The sequence below is a fragment of the Rhinoderma darwinii genome, chromosome 3 (assembly GCF_050947455.1).
Source record: "Rhinoderma darwinii isolate aRhiDar2 chromosome 3, aRhiDar2.hap1, whole genome shotgun sequence".
Classification (NCBI taxonomy): Eukaryota; Metazoa; Chordata; class Amphibia; order Anura; family Rhinodermatidae; genus Rhinoderma; species Rhinoderma darwinii.
Genome location: NC_134689.1, coordinates 171,330,807 through 171,353,401, shown reverse-complemented (window position 1 = coordinate 171,353,401; position 22,595 = coordinate 171,330,807). Strand labels below are relative to the sequence as shown.

The 22,595-nt window shown below is 42.6% G+C and overlaps 1 protein-coding gene across 2 annotated transcripts in view; it reads right to left on the bottom strand.

The window, feature by feature from the left end:
- Positions 1–21,220, bottom strand: part of TWF1 (twinfilin actin binding protein 1) — a 36,155-nt gene extending 14,935 nt beyond the window's left edge. For both annotated transcript variants that reach the window (XM_075857039.1, XM_075857040.1), the window contains exons 1-4: positions 21,072–21,220; positions 3,806–3,883; positions 1,157–1,335; positions 758–853 (exon numbers count right to left, since the gene is read on the bottom strand). In XM_075857039.1, the coding sequence (XP_075713154.1) occupies positions 758–853; positions 1,157–1,335; positions 3,806–3,883; positions 21,072–21,096 (378 nt within the window). In that variant the 5' untranslated portion in view covers positions 21,097–21,220. The remainder of the gene's footprint in view (positions 1–757; positions 854–1,156; positions 1,336–3,805; positions 3,884–21,071) is intronic.
- Between the last annotated feature and the right edge of the window lie 1,375 nt (positions 21,221–22,595).

The window sequence follows — 22,595 nt, the reverse complement described above, 5'->3', positions numbered from 1 at the left end:
TGAAAGGATGACAGCAGTGCACTTGAAATTATTAAGGGCACAGCAGGGGTTAATGAGAACATCCATTCCATCTGTTACAGCAGTGCTTAAATGATGGCTACTTCTGCTTCACCTTTCAAGGAGTAAAACTTCCAACTACATTTGTCTTCAAGTAAAAAGTGTTCTGATAAAGTCTAACAATTTGTCACGCAGTCATAAGAACGATCTAACTAACTTTACATAATATCATTACTTTCTTTGAACTAAAAAAGATTTTATTGACTGGTCTGGTCCTTGAATTTATGGCAGGGTTATTGTGCCGACTGCAGACCTGATTATTACAGAAACAGAGTAGAACGACGAGCTACGCTGTTTCCGTTGCTTCAGAGTTAACGGCATAGCTCGCCGTCCTTCGCGGTTTCCTTGAAGGGTTTGTCCGGTTTCAGCAAATTCATGTTATTTTTTGTAGAATTAAATAAGTTCTACAATTTTCCAATATACGTTCTGTATGAATTCCACACGGTTTTCAAGATGTCTGCTTGTAGGAACATTCATTGTTACTTCCAGTGGATAAATTCTGTTCATGGTCACGTGATGGCCGGGGAGAAGCTGGAGCCGCACAATCTAAGACAGGGTTAGGAGGCCTCGTTCTAGAGATAGGTGTGGGTCCCAGAGGATAGGCCATAAATTATCAATATGGGAAAACCCCTTTAATGCATAACACAACAAAAGCTGAATTGTCCATGGCACAAGAAACACAAGGTTAAAAGTCACTTACTTGTGTTGTTCCAAAAACTTCATCTTTTATGTGCCCGCCTCCAAATTCCTTCTTTACAGTTGCTCTAGTCGCAGCATACAACATCTTTTGTCGTACCTAAAATGTACCCAACAAATAAGATAGTGATCACAGTTTGAGAAAATATATATAAAACAAACACTTTTACACAATACATGTCTGTTCTTTATGTATAAGGTTCACGCAAACATAATAAAAAAAACAAAAAAAAACTACTTGTAAAAGTGTAGGAAAAAAAACTTCAAACCGGTTTATGACAACGAAACACCAAATGGGGTGGAAAGACACGAGGGAACAATTGCTTATTCTTCAAATCTAAGGGGGGGGGGAAAAAAAGCAGAGGATTTGGAATGATATTCTTTTGTATGTCATAACACTTACGTGGGAGTAGTCCGGAGACCAAGCAATGAAGATCCACTCATAGCCCTGGGCATTCTGGGAATCCAACCGATATAAAATATAACAGGGGTGCTTATCTTCCAATAGTGGCAAAATAAAGTCGTCATAGTCCTTGTCCCAGGAACTCGCTGGCTTTTCTCTGATGCTCACTATCAGTTGCTCTGTGAACAATTTAATTTACAAGAAAAGTTAATGTGGCCATAGACACGAGATCAAGATCTGGCCACAATCAAACAGTATTGCAATGCTTATATTTAAAAAATGTAAAAATTTAAAAATCGCATGAATGCAAGGATATTCTGCTACAAATTTCAGGAACAAAGGGCAGCCGATGTTTGGCAAACGGTTAGCAGACAATTTCAAATCACCTTCAAACCTTGGTGTTTAATATGACGTTATTTCACCTCTATGCAATAGAAAGCGCTGGAAAAATTCTCAGGAAAACATCTCTATTGTGCACTATTCCCCTGTGCTCTGAATGCAGCTCTGCAATGTAAGCAATGGAGGTTTTTTTTCTGCTGGCCAAGGCTATGTCCATGGCCAGGTACACGATATGGCCAAAAGTATGTGGACACCTCTCCTAATTATTGAGTTTAGGCGATTCAACCACGCCCATTGCAAACAGGTGCGTAAAATTAACCACAAAGCAATGCAATCTCCTTCAGACAAAAATTGCTATTAGTATGGGTCATACTGAAGAGATCAGTGATTTTAAACGTGATATTAGGAGGACACCTTTGCCACGAGTCATTTTTTTAAATTTATGATCTGCTAGATCTTCCCGGTCAACTGTGTTATTATTGTGAAGTGAAAGCGGCCAAGAGTAACAACCGCTCAGCAATGAAACGGTAGACCATATAAAAAGCAAACACTTGGGGCACCCGAGTGAACGTGTTGTGCGTAAAGAAAACCCTATCCTCTATTGCATCACTTACTACAGAGTTATAAACTATCTCTGAAAGTAACAGCACCAGAACTGTGCGATGGGAGCTTCATGAAATAGATTTCCATGGTCGAGCAGCTGTACGCGAGTCTAAGATTAACACGCACAATGCCTAGTGTCGGCTGGAGTGGCTTAAAGCACGCCGCCATTGGAGCAATGGAAAAGTGATAAATGATGTCTCACTATTTGGCAGTCTGATAGATAAATCGGGGTTTAGCGGATGCCACAGAACGCTACCTTCTGGGAAAAGCCCATTATTTCCAGTGAAGAGTAATGTTAATACTACAAAATACATAGACATGTTAGACAATTGTATGCTTCCAACTTTGTGCCAACAGTTTGGGGAAGGCCTTTTCCTGTTCCAGCATGACTGTGTGCCTGTACAGAAAGCGAAGTCCATAAAACCTTGGTTTGAGGCGTTTGGTATAAAAGGAACTTGAGTGGCCTGCACAGAGCCCTGGTCTAAACCCCGTCGAACATCTTTGGGATGAATTGGAATGCGGAATGTGAGCCAGACCTTCTCATCCAACATCAGTGCCTGACCTCAAAAAATTGCCCTTATAAGTACAGATGTAAATAGATATAGCCATGGCAACCAGAATGAAAGCATACATTGTTTACACTGCTGGGTGCCTTCAGAGCACTGGTAAATAGGCACAGTACAAATAACGTTAACTGCTTTTGAGATTTACGGCACTTCTTTAGGTAATGCACACACAAGCACATTTTAGTTCCGTATTGCCTTTCAAATTATTTTTTTAACGCAAACAGTATTAAAGGGGTTGTTCAGTCGAAAATAATTGATGGCCTATCCTCAGGATAGGCCATCAATGCCTGATCGGTGGGGGTTAGACTGATCATTGGCCTTTTTAAACAGGCCGCGGTGCTAGTACGAGTGCTGTCACTGCTCATACTGTAAGTCGCTGACACACTTGTAGCGGCGGTTCACAGTATAAGGCTGGGTTCACACGACCATGTTACGTCCGTAATGTACGGAACGTATTTCGGCCGGAAGACCCGGACCGAACACAGTGCAGGGAGCCGGGCTCCTAGCATCATAGTGATATACGATGCTAGGAGTCCCTGCCTCGCTGCAGGACAACTGTCCCGTACTGTAATCATGATTACAGTACGGGACAGTAGTTCCACGCAGAGGCAGGAACTCCTAGCATCGTACATAACTATGATGCTAGGAGCCCGGCTCCCTGCACTGTATTCGGTCCGGGTCTTCCGGCCGAAATACGTTCCGTACATTACGGACGTAACATGGTCGTGTGAACCCAGCCTTACAGCCTTCTCCCATTCAAGTCAATGGGAGAAGGCTGTAATACTGTGAACCACCACTACAAGCGTGTCAGTGATTCACAGTAGGAGCAGTGCCAGTAACGAAGGGGAAGTAGAGCTTGTACAAGCACCACAGCCCCTTCAAAACAAACGATCAGTTGGAAGCCGGGAGTCGGACCCCCACTGATCAGGTATTGATGGCCTATCCCGAGGATAGGCCATAAAAATTTTTATGACTGGACAATCGCAGGAGGATGCAGAAGAATCTATCCACTTTCTTTTTTTTTTAAATATAAAAGGGAATATGGAGCCAAGATATGCTTGTATCTACCTTACAGGTAGTTTAGTTAAAACAAAAAAAGCTAAATAAAATAACTTAAAATGAAATAAAGATCTTTACAAACCATCCTCAATGTCCAGCTTCAATAGCCTGTACATTCCATTTCTAGCTTTGGCAAAGGTTTCTTGAACATCTTCACTCGCTGTTAGCAAAAAGAAATAGGTGAGGAGCCTGAGAATAAACACTACACATTCAATAAATGCCTTAAAACATTTTTGACACATAAAATATTACACATAATTCAAACATTAAAAAGAGATGTTAAAAATATACTTATAAGAGAACTACCAAAAGAAAAAAAACAAAAACATGCAGAGTGCAGACTAGACATATGAAAACAGTTGTACAAACCTCATCACGCAGCCCCATAACAGTATTTAATCTGGAGTGGGTAGTTCCAATTACAGCACTCTTGTGGCAAAGACGCAGGAGCTGACTAATTCCAGCAGTTTAGCTCCTCAGATGCCACAGTCAATACTGACCGCGGTACCTAAGTGGTTTTGCAGAGGGAGGGGGCTCCCTCTGTAAATCCCATCATGGTTCGCCCTCGAAGAGATTGCGAGGTGCTGTTGAGTTTCCATTGCAGCTCAGTGCCTAACAATGGCCCCCAGGTCTGCCATGTCCCAGAGCCTATTAGGCTGCCTGTTAGCACGCACGCACGCACACACGCACGCACACACGCGCACACGCACGCACGTATTGGCGCATCTGTACTGACCTGTACTATACGGCTTCATTCAGACATTGTAGATTTGCTCAGTTTTTTTGCATAAGAATCTTTGAAGTCAAAATTTGGAGTCAATGCCAAAAAGAGAAGTAGCAATGTAAAGCTTTCAATTATAATTTAAGTCCTGGTTTCTGCTGCAAAACACTGACCAAATCTGCAACGTATGAACGAATCCTTCAATTAACGCATTTTCTTGGATGTGGGGACGGGAAAGCAAATAATTTTGTAAAAATAAAATGTTTTTATTGTGCAAAAGAAGAAAATAAACCCCAGAATAATCTAAATTTAGTTTTGCAGTAATTGTAATGCCCCATTATTTATAACACACGGTGAACATAAGTTATTCAATACATTACCGCCACCTTGTCTCGCTGCCACCATAGACGGATTCTGTACACTCCCACTAGCAATGTATCGTGCATTGCGCACGCTCCCGGTGCTCTAGTTTGGTATTTGTTTAGTACAGGTGAGCCCATTATTAAGTGAATTTTCTATTAATATTTCATGTTTGCATTGAGCAATCATAAAGTTCAAATGTTCACCAGGCTCACTTTCTAGCCAGGTGTGATACAGTAGAATTGGTACAAAATCCTCCACTGATTTCCTAGGTTAAATAGATTGCTAGATTGTGATTGATGGCAAGTCAGGCCAACGTCTGGTTCTAAACGTCTGTAATGCATGACTTCTAGCCTATATGTTAGCCTTCATGCACAACTAAGCACAGGCAATTTACCCAACTGCATATATCTAAATTATTCATATACAATAGACCTTGTGATATGAAATGTTCCTACAGTTCAGCACGTAGAGTTTGGACTAGAGATAACCCAGCCATTAGTCACATCAGTGGGACCCCCACCAATGTCAAGAAAAAGAGAATTCCTGGTCCTCATTTCTAACAGGTAGGCGGCAGGGCATGTATGTCTGCTCTTCTACCCTCCCTTTAAGGGTAAGTTCAGACGTAGCGTAAATACTGTGGATTTTCCGCAACAGATTTTTTGGGGGAAAATCCGCAGCACAATACAGTAGCAACAGTGTGGAGATTTAACAATTCTCATCCACACGCTGCCTAAATAATAAACAGAAAAGCCGGCTCAGAACCTAACCTGCGGTTTTGTATTTGCATAATCGCTGATTTCTTTTGCGGGTTTTTGCCATTGAATTCAATGGGGGATGTAAAACCCGGAACAAATAGATGTTAAAAACCGCAACTCAGAATAAAAAAATCTTATACTTACCCTGTATTCTGTGCTTCTTCATCCAGGCAGCCTCCTAGGATGACATTTCATCCCACGTGACCACTGCAGCCAATCACAGGCTGCAGCGGTCACATGGGATGAAACGTCATCCCAGGGCTGCAGAACGTCAGGACGGACGCATCGCCATGGTAAGCATATCCATATTTTTTTTCAGTGAAGGATTTCTGCTGTGGACATTCCGGCCGAAAAACTGCACCACAATTTGGTGCGGTTTTTCGTCCAGAATTCCCTGCGCCGCCGGGGTGGATACGCAGTGTACTTTCACGCAGCGTATCTGCCCTGTGTGAACATAGCCTTAAAGTGTATTTTTTTTTTCGTTTTGACTCCTATAAGTTGAAGCTGCTTATTCTTCTGGGTAAAATCTCAAGCTCTGACTTTGTATTCACTTTCCAAAAACATGTGTGTTTAAAAATTGACCCATTAATAATTTATTTTGAATGAGAGAATCAAGATTGAATTACAGAAATAGACCACTATTAATGACAATTGGCCATCTTTGTGTTCTATCTTCAGTTATCCATCTTCAATTGATAACTGGAAACAAATAGGCTCTTTTGGTATGTATGACTATCCAAAGCTGTTCAACTCATTTACACACAAAAGCCTGGTGTTTATGAAAGGACCTGCGATTTGGCGGTACCTCTGTAACTTCATCATGTACGATACCCTAATGTACGGTTAGCCGAATCCATCCCACCGCAAGCAGGAGTGTTAGGCCGTCTGCACACGCTACAGATTTTGTTGCAGAAATTTCTGTGACTGAAAATAATCTCCATTCACCTGACTAGAACTTGCAGAAATCCATGTGCTTGCTGCAGAAACAACCCCATTCAGAAAGTATTTTCAGTCACAGACATTTTTGCTACAAAATCTGCTGCGCGTGACTGCACCCCTAAGAAGTAAAACCCTACAGCTTCCCAGCAGCCTGTCTGCAAGAAGCAGACTGCTTTACCACAGAGGAAATGAGGGCCGGTCAATTTCCAAGTCTAACCATCTCTTTAGCCACATCGCTTGTTGCAGGTGTAATTTGGCCGGTGACTGTATATAACAGGATCATAAATGAATGTGGTTTCAATTACTATGGCACAAGATAGGCCAGTGTAAGTTTAAATTGTAACCAGAAGGACCACTGTATTAGAGAACGGCATCAAAGGGGTTATATGAAAAATCATATTTCAATGCTATAACTACTAATTTACAATTAGTTGCAGTATTGTGGCAATGCCCCAATTGGGAACACAGTCATGTGTCCCTGGAAGTTCTATGGTTCTTTCCTCTTTGATGACTCGCCGACAGATATTCACGTGACCGATGCGGGTCTCCCTCTTCCATTGTGTCGGCGCGTCTTCAAAGCATGTGACCGCTAAGAGTCTAGGGAATTGCAGAGAAAAAGAGAAAAGCGAAACCAGGAAGTGCTTGCAGAGAAGAAACACGAACGAGAACGACGTATGACACACGGAAACCACACTGATGAAACACGGGCAATGATATGCATGAAAAACAGCCCGTTTTTGCGGATGCAAATCGAAGACACTCAAGTCTTTAAAAAACTTTGTAAACATTCACCTTCACTTGGGTTCCTCCATTGCCAATTCTACTCTTTGCCTAAAGCCTTTTCCAGCCTCCACGCTTGGATTTTTTAGTCAAAGTCTTAAGGCTCACAAGCTTCTTGGAACCAGGCTTTACAGGCGTTTGTTCACTATCCTCCTCGATTAGCCTTTTCCAATTTCCAGGCTTCTCTTTCCTGGTGAACAAAGTTTTAAACCTCGACCACAAGGTCCTTCTTGGAGAAGTTAGATGGTCTTCCTCTTTTAGGGCAGTTATGCCATCCACATTTCTCTCGCCAATAACTTGCCACTCGTAATCATTAAAAAATTGATCCGCAGAATATATAGTGCACCAACTTGGTTTTAGATTCAGCTTCACATATATGGAAAAACGCAGCAAAAATCGACGTGCAGGCAGAGGAAAATCTGCCTCAAAATTCCAAACGGAATTTTGAGACAGATTTTCCTCCTGCAAAAAACTGTGTGTGAACCCAGCCTAAGGCCTCATGCACACGACCGTATTTTTGTCCACCCGTAAATACGGGCCCTTGGTCGCACGTATTCGACCCGTATTGGACCAGTATTTACGGACCCGTGCCCGTAAATACGGGTCCTGTGTCACCCGTATTCCACCCGTATTTACGGGCACGTTTTTGGCTGCAAAATTACACTGCACTAATCGGCAGCCCTTCTCTTTATCAGTGCAGGATAGAGAGAAGGGACAGCCCTTTCCACAGTAAGGCTGGGTTCACACGACCATGTTACGTCCGTAAAGTACGGAACGTATTTCGGCCGGAAGACCCGGACCGAACACAGTGCAGGGAGCCGGGCTCCTAGCATCATAGTGATGTACGATGCTAGGAGTCCCTGCCTCGCTGCAGGACAACTGTCCCGTACTGTAATCATGATTACAGTACGGGACAGTAGTTCCACGCAGAGGCAGGGACTCCTAGCGTCGTATATCACTATGATGCTAGGAGCCCGGCCCCCTGCAGTGTGTTCGGTCCGGGTCTTCAGGCCGAAATACGTTCCGTACATTACGGACGTAACATGGTCGTGTGAACCCAGCCTAAAAGTAAAAGAAATTCATACATACCCGGCCGTTGTCTTGGAGACGCGTCCCTCTCTTGACATCCAGTCTGACCTCCCTGGATGACGCGGCAGTCCATATGACCGCTGCAGCCAGTTATTGGCCTGTGATTGACTGCAGCGGTCACATGGGCTGTAACGGCATCCCAGGAGGCCGGACTGGAGGAAGAAGCAGGGAGTTCTGGGTAAGCATGAACGTCTTTTTTTTTTTTTTACAGCTTTATCTATATTGTGATCGGTAGCCACTGTCCAGGGTGCTGAAACACCCTGGACAGTGACTATTTACGGACGTCGCCTAGCCATGCTCCCGTAATTACGGGTGCACACACGTAGTCACCCGTAATTACGGGAGCCCCATAGACTTCTATGGGCTGCCCGTGCCGTAATTACGGCCTGAAATAGTTCATGTTCTATCTGTTTCAACGGCACGGGGACCTTCCCGTAAGACATTGGTTAAGTTCCGGTTTTGCCAAAAAGGAAATGAAAATTGGCTATCAGCAATGGGGCTGAAAGGCAATCACAAGTGGACAATGCAATTTTTACGATTCCATAATACGTACTAGGAACCTTAATTTAGGGGGCTGTGCGTTTGAGATAAATGAGCTGATAACTTGTAAAACTCAGTATGTGGTAAATGCGGTAGTTTGCAATTGTGGTAGATTTTATATAGGAAAAACAATACGACCGATGTATGTACGATTCCGTGAACATATAAGATCACTAAGTACAGGTGGGGGATGTCCTAGGTTGATACAGCATATGCAGGAAAAACATGCAAATAACGCACGAAGTATGCGGTTTGTGGGTATAATGCAAATTAAGCCAACAATGTCCGGAGGAGATAGACATAAAACTATTTTACAAAAAGAGGCTGAAACCATAATACAGACAGAGGCACTAGGACCTCTCGGTCTTAATGACCGAAATGACCCGAGTGCTTTTATAACATAGACCTTGTTATTTTAAAGAAAAACAATATAATGTTATTTTATGCTAAGAAATTATTATGGTGCATAATCTACTATTATATGTTGTGTATTTTCCCGTTTGTTATTATTTTTTGTTACGAAACAATGTGCACTGATTTTCTAATAAAAATGGCAGGAAAAGGAATTGACGCCAGGGCCTTGACAAAGCGTGTATGCACGTGAAACGGCCCTAGGCTTATTCCACATCATAAACCAAGATCCTGAATAAAATAAATTTCTTGCAAAATCGGTGAGTGCCTCGATATTTTCTATCTTTAAAACCCCTTGATAAATGCCTTCAAGAGTGTAGTTTCAAAAATTGGATCACTTTTTTTCAGGGGTTTTGCAAATGCGACATGGCACCCGCAAACCATTCCACCAAAATCTATGCTCCAAAAGTCAAATACCACCCCCTTCCTTTCTAAGCCTTCCCATATGTTCAAACAACAGTTTATAACCACACATGGGGTATTACCATACCTGGGAGACATTGCTTTACACATTTTGGGGCGCTTTTTTTCCTTTATTCCTTGTGAAAATGAAAAATTTTGATCTTAAACTACATCTCAATTAAATTCTCATGCCTTAATTCAGCAAAAAACCTTTGGGGTCAAAATTCTGGCTATACCCCTAGATGAATTCCTCAAGGGGTGTAGCTTCCCAAATTTAGTCACTTTTGGGATGTTTCCAATGTACTATTACTACAGGGGCTCTGCAAATGCGACATGGCGCCCAGAAACCATTCCAAAAGCCAAATGGCGCGCCTTCCCTTCTGAGCCCTATCGTGTGTCCAAACGGCAGTTTATGACTGCATATGGGGTATTACTATACTTTCCAAATTTCAGGGTGCTTTTTCTTCCTTGTAAAAATGAAAAATACGTTTCCACTTTACTATTACTAAAGGGGCTCTGCAAATGCGACATGGCGCCCAGAAGCCAATCCATCAGAATCTACATTACAAAAGCCAAATGGCACTCCTTCCATTCTGAGCCCTGCTGTGTGTCTAAATAGCAGTTCATGACCACATATTGGGTATTGCCGTATTTCGGGAGAAACTTCTGTATAAATGTTGGGGTGCTTTTTCTGCTTTATTCTTTGTGGAAAATAAATATTTTGAGCCAAATCTACAGCTTATTGGGCGGAAAGTTTTCAATTTTTCCTGCCCAATACTAATCAATTCAGAAAAGAACTTGCATGGTCAAAATGCTAGATGAATTCCTCAAGGGTGTAGTTTCCCAAATGGAGTCACTTTTTAGAGGTTTCCACTTTACTGGTACCTCAGACTCTGGAAATGTGACATGGTGCCCAGAAAGCAATCCAGCAAAATCTGCGCTCCAAAAGCCAAAGGCTGCTCCTACCTGTCTGAATACTGCCATGTGTCAAAACAACGGGGCCACATATGGGATATTTCCATACTCTGGTTGATTTACAAATGTTGGGGTGCTTTTTTTTTTCTTTACTTATTTGTGGAGTTAAATCTACATCTTATTGGGGAATTTTTTATTTTTTTTTCCTTTTCATGGCCCAATTCTAATAAAATCAATTAAACACCTGTAGGGTCAAAATGCTCACTGCACCCCTATATGAATTCCTTGGGGGGGGGAGTAGTTTCCAAAATTGTGTCTTTTTGGAGGTTTTTCCTGTTTTAGCACCACAAGACCTCTTCAAACTTTACATGGTACCTAAAATATATTCTAATAAAATGAAGGCCCTAAAATCCACAAGGTGCTCATTCATTTCTGAGGAATGTGTTTTAGTCTATTAGCACACTAGGGTCACATGTGGGGTATTTATAAAAACTTCAGAATCAAGGCAATAAATATTGAGTTGTGTTTCTCTGTTTAGGCTGGGTTCACACGACCATGTTACGTCCGTAATGAACGGAACGTATTTCGGCCGCAAGTCCCGGACCGAACACCGTGCAGGGAGCCGGGCTCCTAGCATCATACTTATGAACGATGCTAGGAATCCCTGCCTCGCTGCAGGACAACTGTCCCGTACTGTAATCATGTTTTCAGTACGGGACAGTAGTTCCACGGAGAGGCAGGGACTCCTAGCATCGTACATAACTATGATGCTAGGAGCCTGGCTCCCTGCACGGTGTTCGGTCCGGGACTTGCGGCCGAAATACGTTCCATTCATTACGGACGTAACATGGTCGTGTGAACCCAGCCTAACACTTGCTGTGTTACAGAAAAAAAAGGATTAAAACTAAACATCTGCAAAAAAATAAAAAATAAAATTCTGAAATTTCACCTTTACTTTGATTTTATTCCGTAAACGCCTGAACGTAAATGCTGTTTTGAATACTTTGAGGGGTGTAGTTTTGAAAATGGGGTGATTTACGGGGGTTTCTAATATATAGGTCCTTCAAAGCCACTTCAGAACTGACTGAACTGGTCCCTAAAAAAAATAGGCTTAAATAAATGTAACAAATTGCTGCAAACTTATAAGCCTTGTAACGTCCTAGAAAAAACAATGTTTAAAAAGCAATGTCAACATAAAGTAGATATACGGAAAATTTTAACTAGTAACTATTATGAGTGAAATAGCTATTTGTCCTACAATATCTTGTGATCGCAGATATAATGCTGTGGTATACTTAGTATACCAAAGCATTACTGCCAGTCATTGTAAGGCTGGGTTCACACGACCTATTTTCAGACGTAAACGAGGCGTATTATGCCTCGTTTTACGCCTGAAAATAGGGCTACAATACGTCGGCAAACATCTGCCCATTCATTTGAATGGGTTTGCCGACGTATTGTGCAGACGACCTGTAATTTACGCGTCGTCGTTTGACAGCTGTCAAACGACGACGCGTAAATTGATTGCCTCGGCAAAGAAGTGCAGGGCACTTCTTTGCAACGTAATTTGAGCCGTTCTTCATTGAACTCAATAAAGAGCAGCTCAAGATATACGAGCGTCACAGACGCCTCGCATAATACGAGGAGGAGCATTTTTGGCTGAAACGACGCAGCTGTTTTCTTCTGAAAACAGGCTGTCATTTCAGCCGTAAAAGCCTGCTACCGTGTGAACATACCCTAAAACTGACAGTCAATCTATTAGGCCATGCCTCTGGCATGGCTTAATAGGCAGTTGCTGAAGGCAGACCTGGGGGCCTTTGTAAGGCCCCCAGCTGCCAGGGAAATGGATCGGCGCCTCGCAATATCATTGTGTGGCTGCCGATGGGGTGACAGAGGGAGCTCCCTCCCTCTGTCAAACACGTTAGATACCACTGTCGCTATTGACAGAAGTATCTAATGGGTTAAACTGACGGAAACGGAGAGCGCTTCAATTCCGGAAGTTGGGGCAAGGACCTGGCTGTGAATAACAGCCGGGCTCCTGCCGCTGATCTTGTGGGTACAGTGGCAGTATCCGTCGCTATGTAGGGACTAGCACCTGCTTGTGACGGATATATCCGCTCGTCGTCGTTAAGGGCTTAAAGACAATTATCTGATGTATTCTTTTTACAAAAAATTTTTTTTCATAAAATATACTTCTTAGGCTATGGCTCTCATAGCGGACATCTACAACACAAGTCACTGCTTCAGACAGTTCCATCCATAACACTGCAGGACCATGCAATAACCATCGCATTTTGGTCACATTACATTGTAAACACAGCCAACTAGTTGCTGCGTTTCTCCCAGTGTTAGAAGATAGAGACAAAGCAATTCTGCACACTTTCCGTAGCAGGAATTGACATGCTGCGGTCAAAAAAATACGCACTGAAGATCAATTTCGGCTCGGAAATCTTATGCAGCGTGTGGATGAGATTTGTTTTCTGCTGTGTTTTTTCCGGCCAGAAAAAACGCTGCAATTCTGTTACGTGTGGACGAGCCCATATGGTGCGGATTTTCCGCAATGAAATACATTGTGGAAAATCCGCAGTATTTACGCTACCTGTGAACTTAAGAATTCAAATGCTTTATTTCGTTGCACAGCAGAACTCACTGCTTAAAGGGGTTTTCCACGACCAGACAATTTATAACCTATTCACAGTCTGGTCATGGAAAACCCCTTTAAATTAAAAAAGACTGGAAAATTAAAGCTGAAATCTTCTGCTTTTATTTGCAGCAAAAACACTATTGCATAAAGACTATCCTGGAAAATGACCATTATTGGGAAAGTATAATGATACCATATATAGACAATGGGTGTGAAGACCTTCATTTTTAGGCCCCATGCACACGACCGTAAAAAACCTCAGTTTACGGTCCGCAAAAATGGACCCATTCACTTTCATTGAACGCGGACACCTTTCCATAGCGCTACGGATGGGTGCCCGTGCCGCAGAAATGTTCAGAAAATTATGGAACATGTCCGTTCTTTTGCATTTTGCGGGCCGTGCTCCCATACTTTGTATGGGAGCACGGCCCGAAAATGCGGGTGGCAGTCGGCAGCCGGCCGTGCCCGCAATTGCGGGCCGTGATTGCGGGCACAGTCGTGTGCATGGGGCCTTATGCTTTTATCCTACGTAAACAGAAGTGACTATTTATTCTTGCTGCTCTGCACTCAAATTATATACATGGTATGTAACGTATGTACAGTTATACAATTACAGTATATCATTCTTATGCAAGTGCTTTTCACCGCCAAAACCGACAAAATCATGCTAATTTTGGTGTGGATTGTGTAGCGGATTTTCTGCTACAGAAAACAGCCAAGAGAAAAAAAAATGCTGGGATATCAGAGCTACATCACTTGTCAAGAGATTTTCAAGCTAATCAATGCAATTCTGTGGACAGCGTTTTATGACAGCCATTTTTCTTGTAGTGAGATAAATGGCCCTAGAGACTAATGCATTCCTATGGACAGCGATTAAATCACTGACTACAAAAAAAAGTCTAGGTCTAGCCCCAGAATATGCAATGTTTAGCATTACCATATTTTCATAATCTTCTAAATAGAGACTGCAGAGCAAAATATCTAACCTGTTAAACATGTAACCTCTCAATACTGTGTTTACGCTTTTATTTTTTTTTAACGTTCACATTATATATTTAATATGGCCACTAGCAATGTTGTTTGTTTACACAGAATGTCCCATCCCTTTCTTATCAGGAGTGAAAGCATGTCTTAGAACATGATAACACCCGCTGGAATGCACTGATCATTGTGCCATGTTTACAAAGCAAACGGACTGACAAGCAGAGCCACAAGGTGGGAGGAAGGAATAGTGGGAAGTGGGAGTAAAGGTCTGAGGAGGGGTAAAGTCTGATTAGGAAAGAGAAAGCCGACACAATGTGGAATAAGTGGTCAATACTGCCCAACATGACAGTGAGCAGAAGAGAATCATTTATCACATGGGAAAAGAAGAGAAGTTGCCTATAGCAACCAATCAAATTGTATTTCTAGTTTTCAGAGTCTCAAGCACAGGTGGTCATGTAGTAGGCACTATAAGGGTCAGTTCACACGTTGCGTAAATACTGCGGATTTTCCGCAACGGAATTTGTTGCGGAAAATCCGCAGCACATATATAACAGCATAGTGGATGAGATAAAAAAATATATAAATTCATCCACACGCTGCGTAAATACCCAGAAGAAAAAACGTGGAAATTTATTCCGCAGCACGTCAATTGTATTTGCGTAAACGCTGCTTATTTGTCGCGCGTTTTCCCCAATGAACTCAATTGGAAGGTAAAACCAGCAACAAAGAGCAGTTGCTGCAGCTTTATTTGCGGCGGGTTCACAACGATTCCGCTGCAAAAACACATATACTTATCCAGAAGCCAGTGTTCTTTCCTCCAGGGATGGTGTTTCATCCCATGTGACCTCTGCAGCCAATCACAGGCTGTAGCGGCCTGGATGACACTTCATCCCATGTTTGTTAATTCTTCTTGAACTTCCCTTAACACCACTGGGATTAGTAAGAATTGAGGGAAAGCTAGATTCATGTCGAAATTTTGGGACACTGCATCTACTCCTACTGGATTGTCCTTGAAATTTAGGGGAAAAAAAATGCCTCTACTTGAGAATTTTCTTTTGTGGCAAATAGATCCACTTAAGGATAACCCCATTTTTGGGTTAAGGACTGAGAAACTTCCTTCTTCAGGTTCCACGCCACTGGATCTATTTTCTTCCGGCTCAGAAAGCCGGCTGACATCTCTGAGCCTTTTAAGTGGACTGACGACACTGGCAGAACATTTTCTTCCGCCCAACTGAAAATTTGAGCAGAAAGGGCTTGAAAATGAGCAGGTCTTGTTCCCCCTTTGATGGCGAAGAACGGACACTGCTGTGGTGTTGCCTGACAATATTTTTATAGGTTTCCATTTTATGAACGGAAGAGCTTCTCTGAAAGTTTTCCATACAGCTCTCAGTTCTGTGGAGTTTGAAGACATGTTCTTCATTTCATCTGGGGAGACCAGGTACATTCAAAGTGTGTGTCTTGAATTATAGACCCCAAGCTTGGTTGCTGGCATCTGTGGTGATTACCACGTATGAAGAAAGTATCCATGGAATACGTAGCTATGCTGTTTCCGGGAACTCGGTAGCTACGAAAACAGCGCACATGGTCGCTGAGCTACGCTGTTTCCGTAACTCCTCCATGTATTGCAGTGTATTGTACCAGCGATCTAATGATTGGCATGGCTGCGTCCGTAAAAGTCTGAACGGTTACAATATTGCATTATTTGACGCACGGTGAACGGCGTAAAAAAAAAAAAAAATATAACAAAAAAAACATTTTAAACCCCAGAATCGTTGTCTTTTAGTCACGATAGCGGTAAAAATAATTAAATAAAAAGTGATGAAAAAAATCGTATGGACCAAAAGATGGTGCCAGTAAAAACTACAGCTCGTCCTGCAAAAAATAAGCCCTCACACCGCTCAAACAAAGAAAAAATATAAAAAAAAAAAGTTATGGCTCTCAGAATGTCGTGAAACCGAACAAATTATTTTTTTTAACCAATAGTTTTTTCTTTGTAAAAGTAGTAAAATAAGATTTTTTTTCCTATATTCCATTGTCTAAAACCTGGATGCGTCTTATAGTCCGAAAAATACGGTAATTCAATTTACACTATTATAAAAGAGCTGTCCTTCTTTCTATCTTTTTTTTCACTAAAACGGCAGAGGGAAGAAGGAAAGCCAAAAAGTAAAAAAGTATTCGATTTCTCCTATTTGTCCCAGTTAACGGTTTCTTACCTTTGCACACACAAAATGCAATATTAAACAACCACAGCACACGTTTTTATATATTAGGTCTGCATTTACGTAAAAGTCGCTAGGATATCACTTTGTGACTGGTGGAGGACCAAGTGCCAAAACACCCACAATTTTGAGAATGACTGAGCCGCACCGCTGGTTTAGCGCTCTATCCCCTTCAGGGCCTGAAGAGGATACAGCGCTAAACCAGCACATGTAGCAGATTTGTTGTAGATTTTCTGCAGCAAACTCCACGTGTTATGTGTGGATTTTGCAGCAAATTTCACCCCTTCTACATTGAATAGGATGAAATCCGCAGTGAACATCCAGAACAAAATTATCACGTTGTAGATTAGAAAAATCCGCTACATGTGCACGGGCCTCACAGCTTTCCCCTGAACAATGGCACTTATGGCCACTCGCTACCATGGAAGTGCAACACAGTTCTACGCTTACTCGGACCCCCAGCTCACACCCTACCTAGCAATACGCCATCACTTTCTGGGAGTAACCCTTTAAAGGAAAACAATATTTCGACACCTATACTAACCATGTGAAGACAAAAGTTTCCATATTTTGTTGCCTCATTTTTTTGTTTTGCCTTGGTACCAGCACTCAAATCTTTCTAATAAGCAGCAAACTACAAAAGGCTGTGTTCACACGTCGCGGCAAAAGCGCACCATTTAGGCGCAGCATAAAATGCGGCATGTAAACACAGCCTTAGGGCTTATTCAGACAAACGGGATATACGTCCGTGCAACGCGCGTGATTTTCACGCGCGTCGCACGGACCTATATTAGTCTATGGGGCCTGCAGACATGTGCGTGATTTTTATGCCGCGTGAGTCCGTGGCGAAAAAGTCACGACATGTCTGTTCTTTCTGCGTTTTTCGCGCATCACGCACCCATTGAAGTCAATGGGTGCGTGAAAACCACACATGTCACACGGAAACACTTCCGTGCGAACAGCGTGATTCGCGCAACAGCAGTCAAAAGGATGAATGAAAACAGAAAAGCACCACGTGCTTTACTGTTTACAAACATCCAAATGGAGTGTCAATGATGGCAGCCGCGCATCATATGTTGATGACACACGGAGCTGTCAAGTGCCTTTTGCGCAGGCAAAATGCTGCGTTTTTTGCGTGCGCAAAAGGCACACGCTCGTTTGAATCCGGCCTAAGGCTGGCGCTAGACCTTAATTTTGTTCTTTGTATTAACGGTCTTAATAAGAATAGAGCAAGAATAAAGTAAGATTAAACTAATTTATTATAAGGCACACGCCCACTGAATTAAATTTACGCCAGTAAGGGTTTGTTCACACCGCTGCAAAATCGGAAGCGGAATGCCTCCAAACATCTGCCCATTGATTGCAATGGAAAAAACGGTCGCGAAAAAGAAGAAGTGCAGGTCACTTCTTAGGACGTTTTTGGAGCTGTTTATGAAAAACGGCAGTAAAAAGCGCCGCAAAAATAACGAGTGGTGATATTTGTATGCCAGAAAACTGGAGTAGAAATTTTGTTAAATAGCCCCCAGAGTATTTATCTCGCTACAAATGTATGTCTATGGACAGCGATTTATCAGAGCGTTTTTTTTTTTGCAGTGAGATAAACACTCTGCGAGTAGCGCTAGCCTAACGCATTCCTATATATTTATATAGTCAGAGATTTATTTGTCACTACAAAAAAAAAAAGTCTAGGTCTAGCCCCGGTCTAAGGCTTTATGCACTCGACCAAACTTTTCATAAGTAATTACAGATCAAGTCATTACGGATGAATTTGCGGACCCATTCATTTCTATCGACCACAGACTTCAATCCGTATATTTACAGATGTGTGTCCGGGTCGCAGAAATGATCCACAAAATATAGAACATGTCCTACTTATGTCCGCAATTGCGTCACTGACTCGCCCATAGAAGTCTATGGGCGCTTCCGCAATACGTATGTGCATCCGTATTTGCAGACATTAAAAAACCCTTACGGTCGTGTGCATGAGGCCTAAAGGTTTCTACTTATTTGTTTTCAGTTTGTCAACGGAGACCACATGGAAAGGTGAGCTACTATGATCTGTTCACTTGGTTGTGCTCATTGTTGCTTTAGTGCTGGATCTGTGGGGAAAGGTGGCACAGCCTGGCAGAAGTGGTGCTGTTGGTTCCCTGGGTTGCGCACCCTACAGGTGACGTGTTGTGGTTGCGCTGGCTGCCATGCGATATTGCACCTAATAGATTAGGGACCCACTTAAAATAGGTCTTTGTGAAGTGCAAGTGGGGTTATACCGATTGAGAGCCGCTATGTAATAGTAATGTATGACCAGATGTAGCTTTCCCCACTGATAACAGTTGGACACCAAGACTTAGGCCTTATTCACACGGATGTGTTCGTTTTGCGCGCGATTTGCACGCACCCAATGACTTGAATGGGTGCGTGCTGCGCGAAACACGGGCAAATATAGGACATGTCGTGAGTTTCAAGCAGCGCACGTACGCTGCATGAAATTCACTGACAGTCTGAACGGCCCCATTCACTAACATAGGTCCGTGCGACGCGCGTGAAAATGTTCGTGTGAATAAGGCCTTAGAGAAACACGACCATTAGCCTCCAACTACAGGTGTGACACTACCCCAAACTCGGAAGCGCCTATCTGAACAGGTCCACATGGAGCTCTGCTTCCCCTATTAATTCTTATGGTGATGTGACAGATGACAAATCTTATAGGAAACCAAAACAGGCACTCAATGATTGTCACTTTTAGCGACTTTTTCCAAGTGCCAATCCAAGATCAGAGGAAACCCCACGCTACAGCACCGGAATTATAGAGTGAGTGGCCACTCATAGTACAGATTGTGCCGGATTATAGAGCAATCCCAGCAAACAGTCAGGAAACTGCACATACAGATGAACACACACATATGGAAGAGATAAGAATATAGATAGTGTGTGCCACAGATTCTTGTCCTACTATAGCAGTATAATGTGACCGCTGGAGATACGGCCTTATTCTCAGCATGGCAGGGTATAGTGGCGAGGCTAGGGTTACACTGGTAAATGGGCTTGAGGGGTCAGGTATCACCAGTGTCACTTCTACACGTCTTACTGTTTCATCTACGAGTCATTCATTCACACAATATGAACCGGCAGGGAAGTCTGTCCTATGTGGATGCCATTTTCATGGTGCCCAGACATGTGTTTCAATTCTCCTCTCTATTTAGAAATAAAAAAAATTGAGCCTAATATTCCTCACCAGGACAGATCGTTTAAGCGGTTTTAAAAATATAAAGTATTTATCTTGGTTGGTACAGACGGTAACCAAAGACCCTATTCAGGGCACCTGTCCAAACCGTGTGCCTTAGGCGAAATTCCCACGAAGGTTTGCGTTTTGCGCGTGTAAAAAATGCAGCGTTTTTTGCACGTTGCAGTTCCGTGTGTAATAAGTGTTTGGTGCGTGGCTGCGTGATTTTCACGCATATGCCATCCTTATGGTTTCGAAAAAGAAATGAAGGAGGTGGTTTTATTTTTCCCTTCATTTCTCGATCTACTGTTGCGCGAATCACGCGTCACACGGAAGTGCGTCCGTGTGCTGCGCGTGATTTTCATGCACCCGTTGACTTCAATGGGTGCGTGATGCGCAAAAAGCAGCCAAGTATAGGACATGTCGTGAGTTTCACGCAGCGGTCACATGCTGCGTGAAAAACACGGAATGTCTGAATGTCCCCATTGCCTTAAATAGGTGCGTGCGACGCGTGTGAATTACGCTCGTGTAAATAAGGCCTTATGCAAATTTGACCCAGGACCGTGTACTCGCCCTCACCTGCTGAGATATTACCTTTAGGGCTCATTCACACTTCCACATTTCTGATACGTATTAAGTTTTTCCGTTTGTGTAGTTCACATGTGAATATTTGTTCCGGGGTTTTTTTTGACGTCCGCATAAAAATAGTTAAGTCCTTAACAAAAAAACAGCAAAGTACGTAAAAAAATAATTCTTTTTTTTTTTAAAACCCTTTCATATTCGTGTTTCAACATTACAGAGTGAATGAGCCCTCAGCGTTACTGCAGGGCCATGCTATTATATACAATGGGGGGAGATTTATCAATACAATGATACCTTGGGGGGGGCAGAATTGCATTGAAAATTGGTGTTTGGCACAATCTCCAAACATCACATTAATTTCCATGTGACTTCAGAAAAGTGGCATTGCCATTGACCATTAGTGTGCTCCGCATGCCACAACACACGGGCACTATGTTAGAAAATCCAGGACATCTTCACTATTACCTCAGATGGTTTAGTAAACTAGCTGCGTTTTGTAAAGTTTTTGCACAATTAGAATAAATATATATATATTGAAGGCTATTGCACAACGAGCTGACAGTTTCCAGGCAGTCCTGCCAATTTGTCATTGGTCTGCTTAGCAAAGCACCAGGGATATGAGGAGTTTCCAAGCTGTGAAACCCGAGGCGGGCATATCACCTCAGACTACCGGGCACTGTACACACAAGGCTGAGCCCCTCCCCCGTGCGTCCCCTCAGCGCCCGCTTCTACCTCTAAACTCCCCAGCGAACTATATAATCGCCCCCGGCTGCGCTGCACTCACCCTGAATGCCGGTCTGGTGGGACATGGTGAGGACTCTGCAGTTCCCGAACCTCAACCAGGAAGTGACTGGGTTGAGCCGGCTCCCGCGGGATACACGTCATCGGCCTGTGCGCGTGTTGCTAGGCAATGGAGCCGGGATCCAAACACAAGTCGCAGAGCACACAACCTTCTAATAGAGCGCTGGGCATTGCGCCACGTTCGTTATACTGACCTCTAGCAGCAGAGGGACGTAACAACGGGCACCTGGAAAACTGCATTACATAAGAGAAGAATTACTTCATGTGACTGACTGAATTACTGACAAAACGCCATTAAAACAGACATTGCTTATGGGCTAGCTTGTTTTTCCTGCGCAAACCGTGTCCACAGGATAAGGCTGTGCTCACATAACAACTAAAGTACCCGCCATCAGAGAAACCCTATAAACAGACTAAGCAGAATACTCCCATATAAAATACCAGCAGATTGTCCCCATAAATAGTGCCAGAAGAATGCCTCTCCATAAACCGTGCAACAGGACTACTCCTCTTAACCCTTTCCCGACATTTGCTGTATGGCTACGTCATGGAAAGCTAGCGCTTCCTGCATTTTGCTGTATCCATACGACAAATGGTGGACACCAGCTCAGAAGCTGAGTTGGTGCCATCATCGCCGGATGTCAGCGGTGTATTACAGCTGACATCCGGCTGTAATGGCGGGGACTGAAATTAGCTTTGATCCCCGCCATTAAACCCTTAAATGCAGCGGTCAAAACCGATCACTGCATTTAAGTTGTTTGCAGCTCATCGGAACCCCAGCAATAAAATTGAAGAGGTTCCGGTGGCTGCAATGGCAACCGGAGGCCTAAATACTGACCTCCCTAATCGGCTTGCTGTCAGTGAATGACTGACAGATCTAATACATTGCACTATATAGGTAGTGCAATGTATTAGAATTTTTTTTTTATCTGACAGTTGGACCTTCAAGTCCCCTAGTGGGACTTGACAAAAAGTGTAAAAAAAAAAGTGTAAAAAAAAAAAGTTTTAAAACATAATAAAAGTTTCAAGTAATAAAATAAAACACAATCGCCCTGTTCCCTTATCAAGTCCTTTATTATTGAAAAAAATTAAATAAACCATATATATTTGGTATCGCCGCGTCCGTAATAGCTTGAACTATAAAAATATTGTCTTATTTATTCCACGCGGTGAACGGCATGAAAAATAACCGTAATAAACTATACCAGAATTTCTGCTTTTTGGTCACTTTGCCCTACAAATATTGGAATAAAAAGTGATCAAAAAAATCACATGTATCCAAAAATGGTACCTATATAAACTATAGCTCGTCTTGCAAAAAACAAGCCCTCATACAGCTCCTTCGAAGAAAAAATTAAACCGTTATGGTTCTCACAACTTGGCGACAGAAAAAATACATTCTTTTTTTATTTTTACAAAAGTAATTTTAAAGTGCTAGAAATTATGTATCGCCGGAATTGGACTGACCCGCAGAATAAAGTTAACATGTCATTTATAACGCATGGTG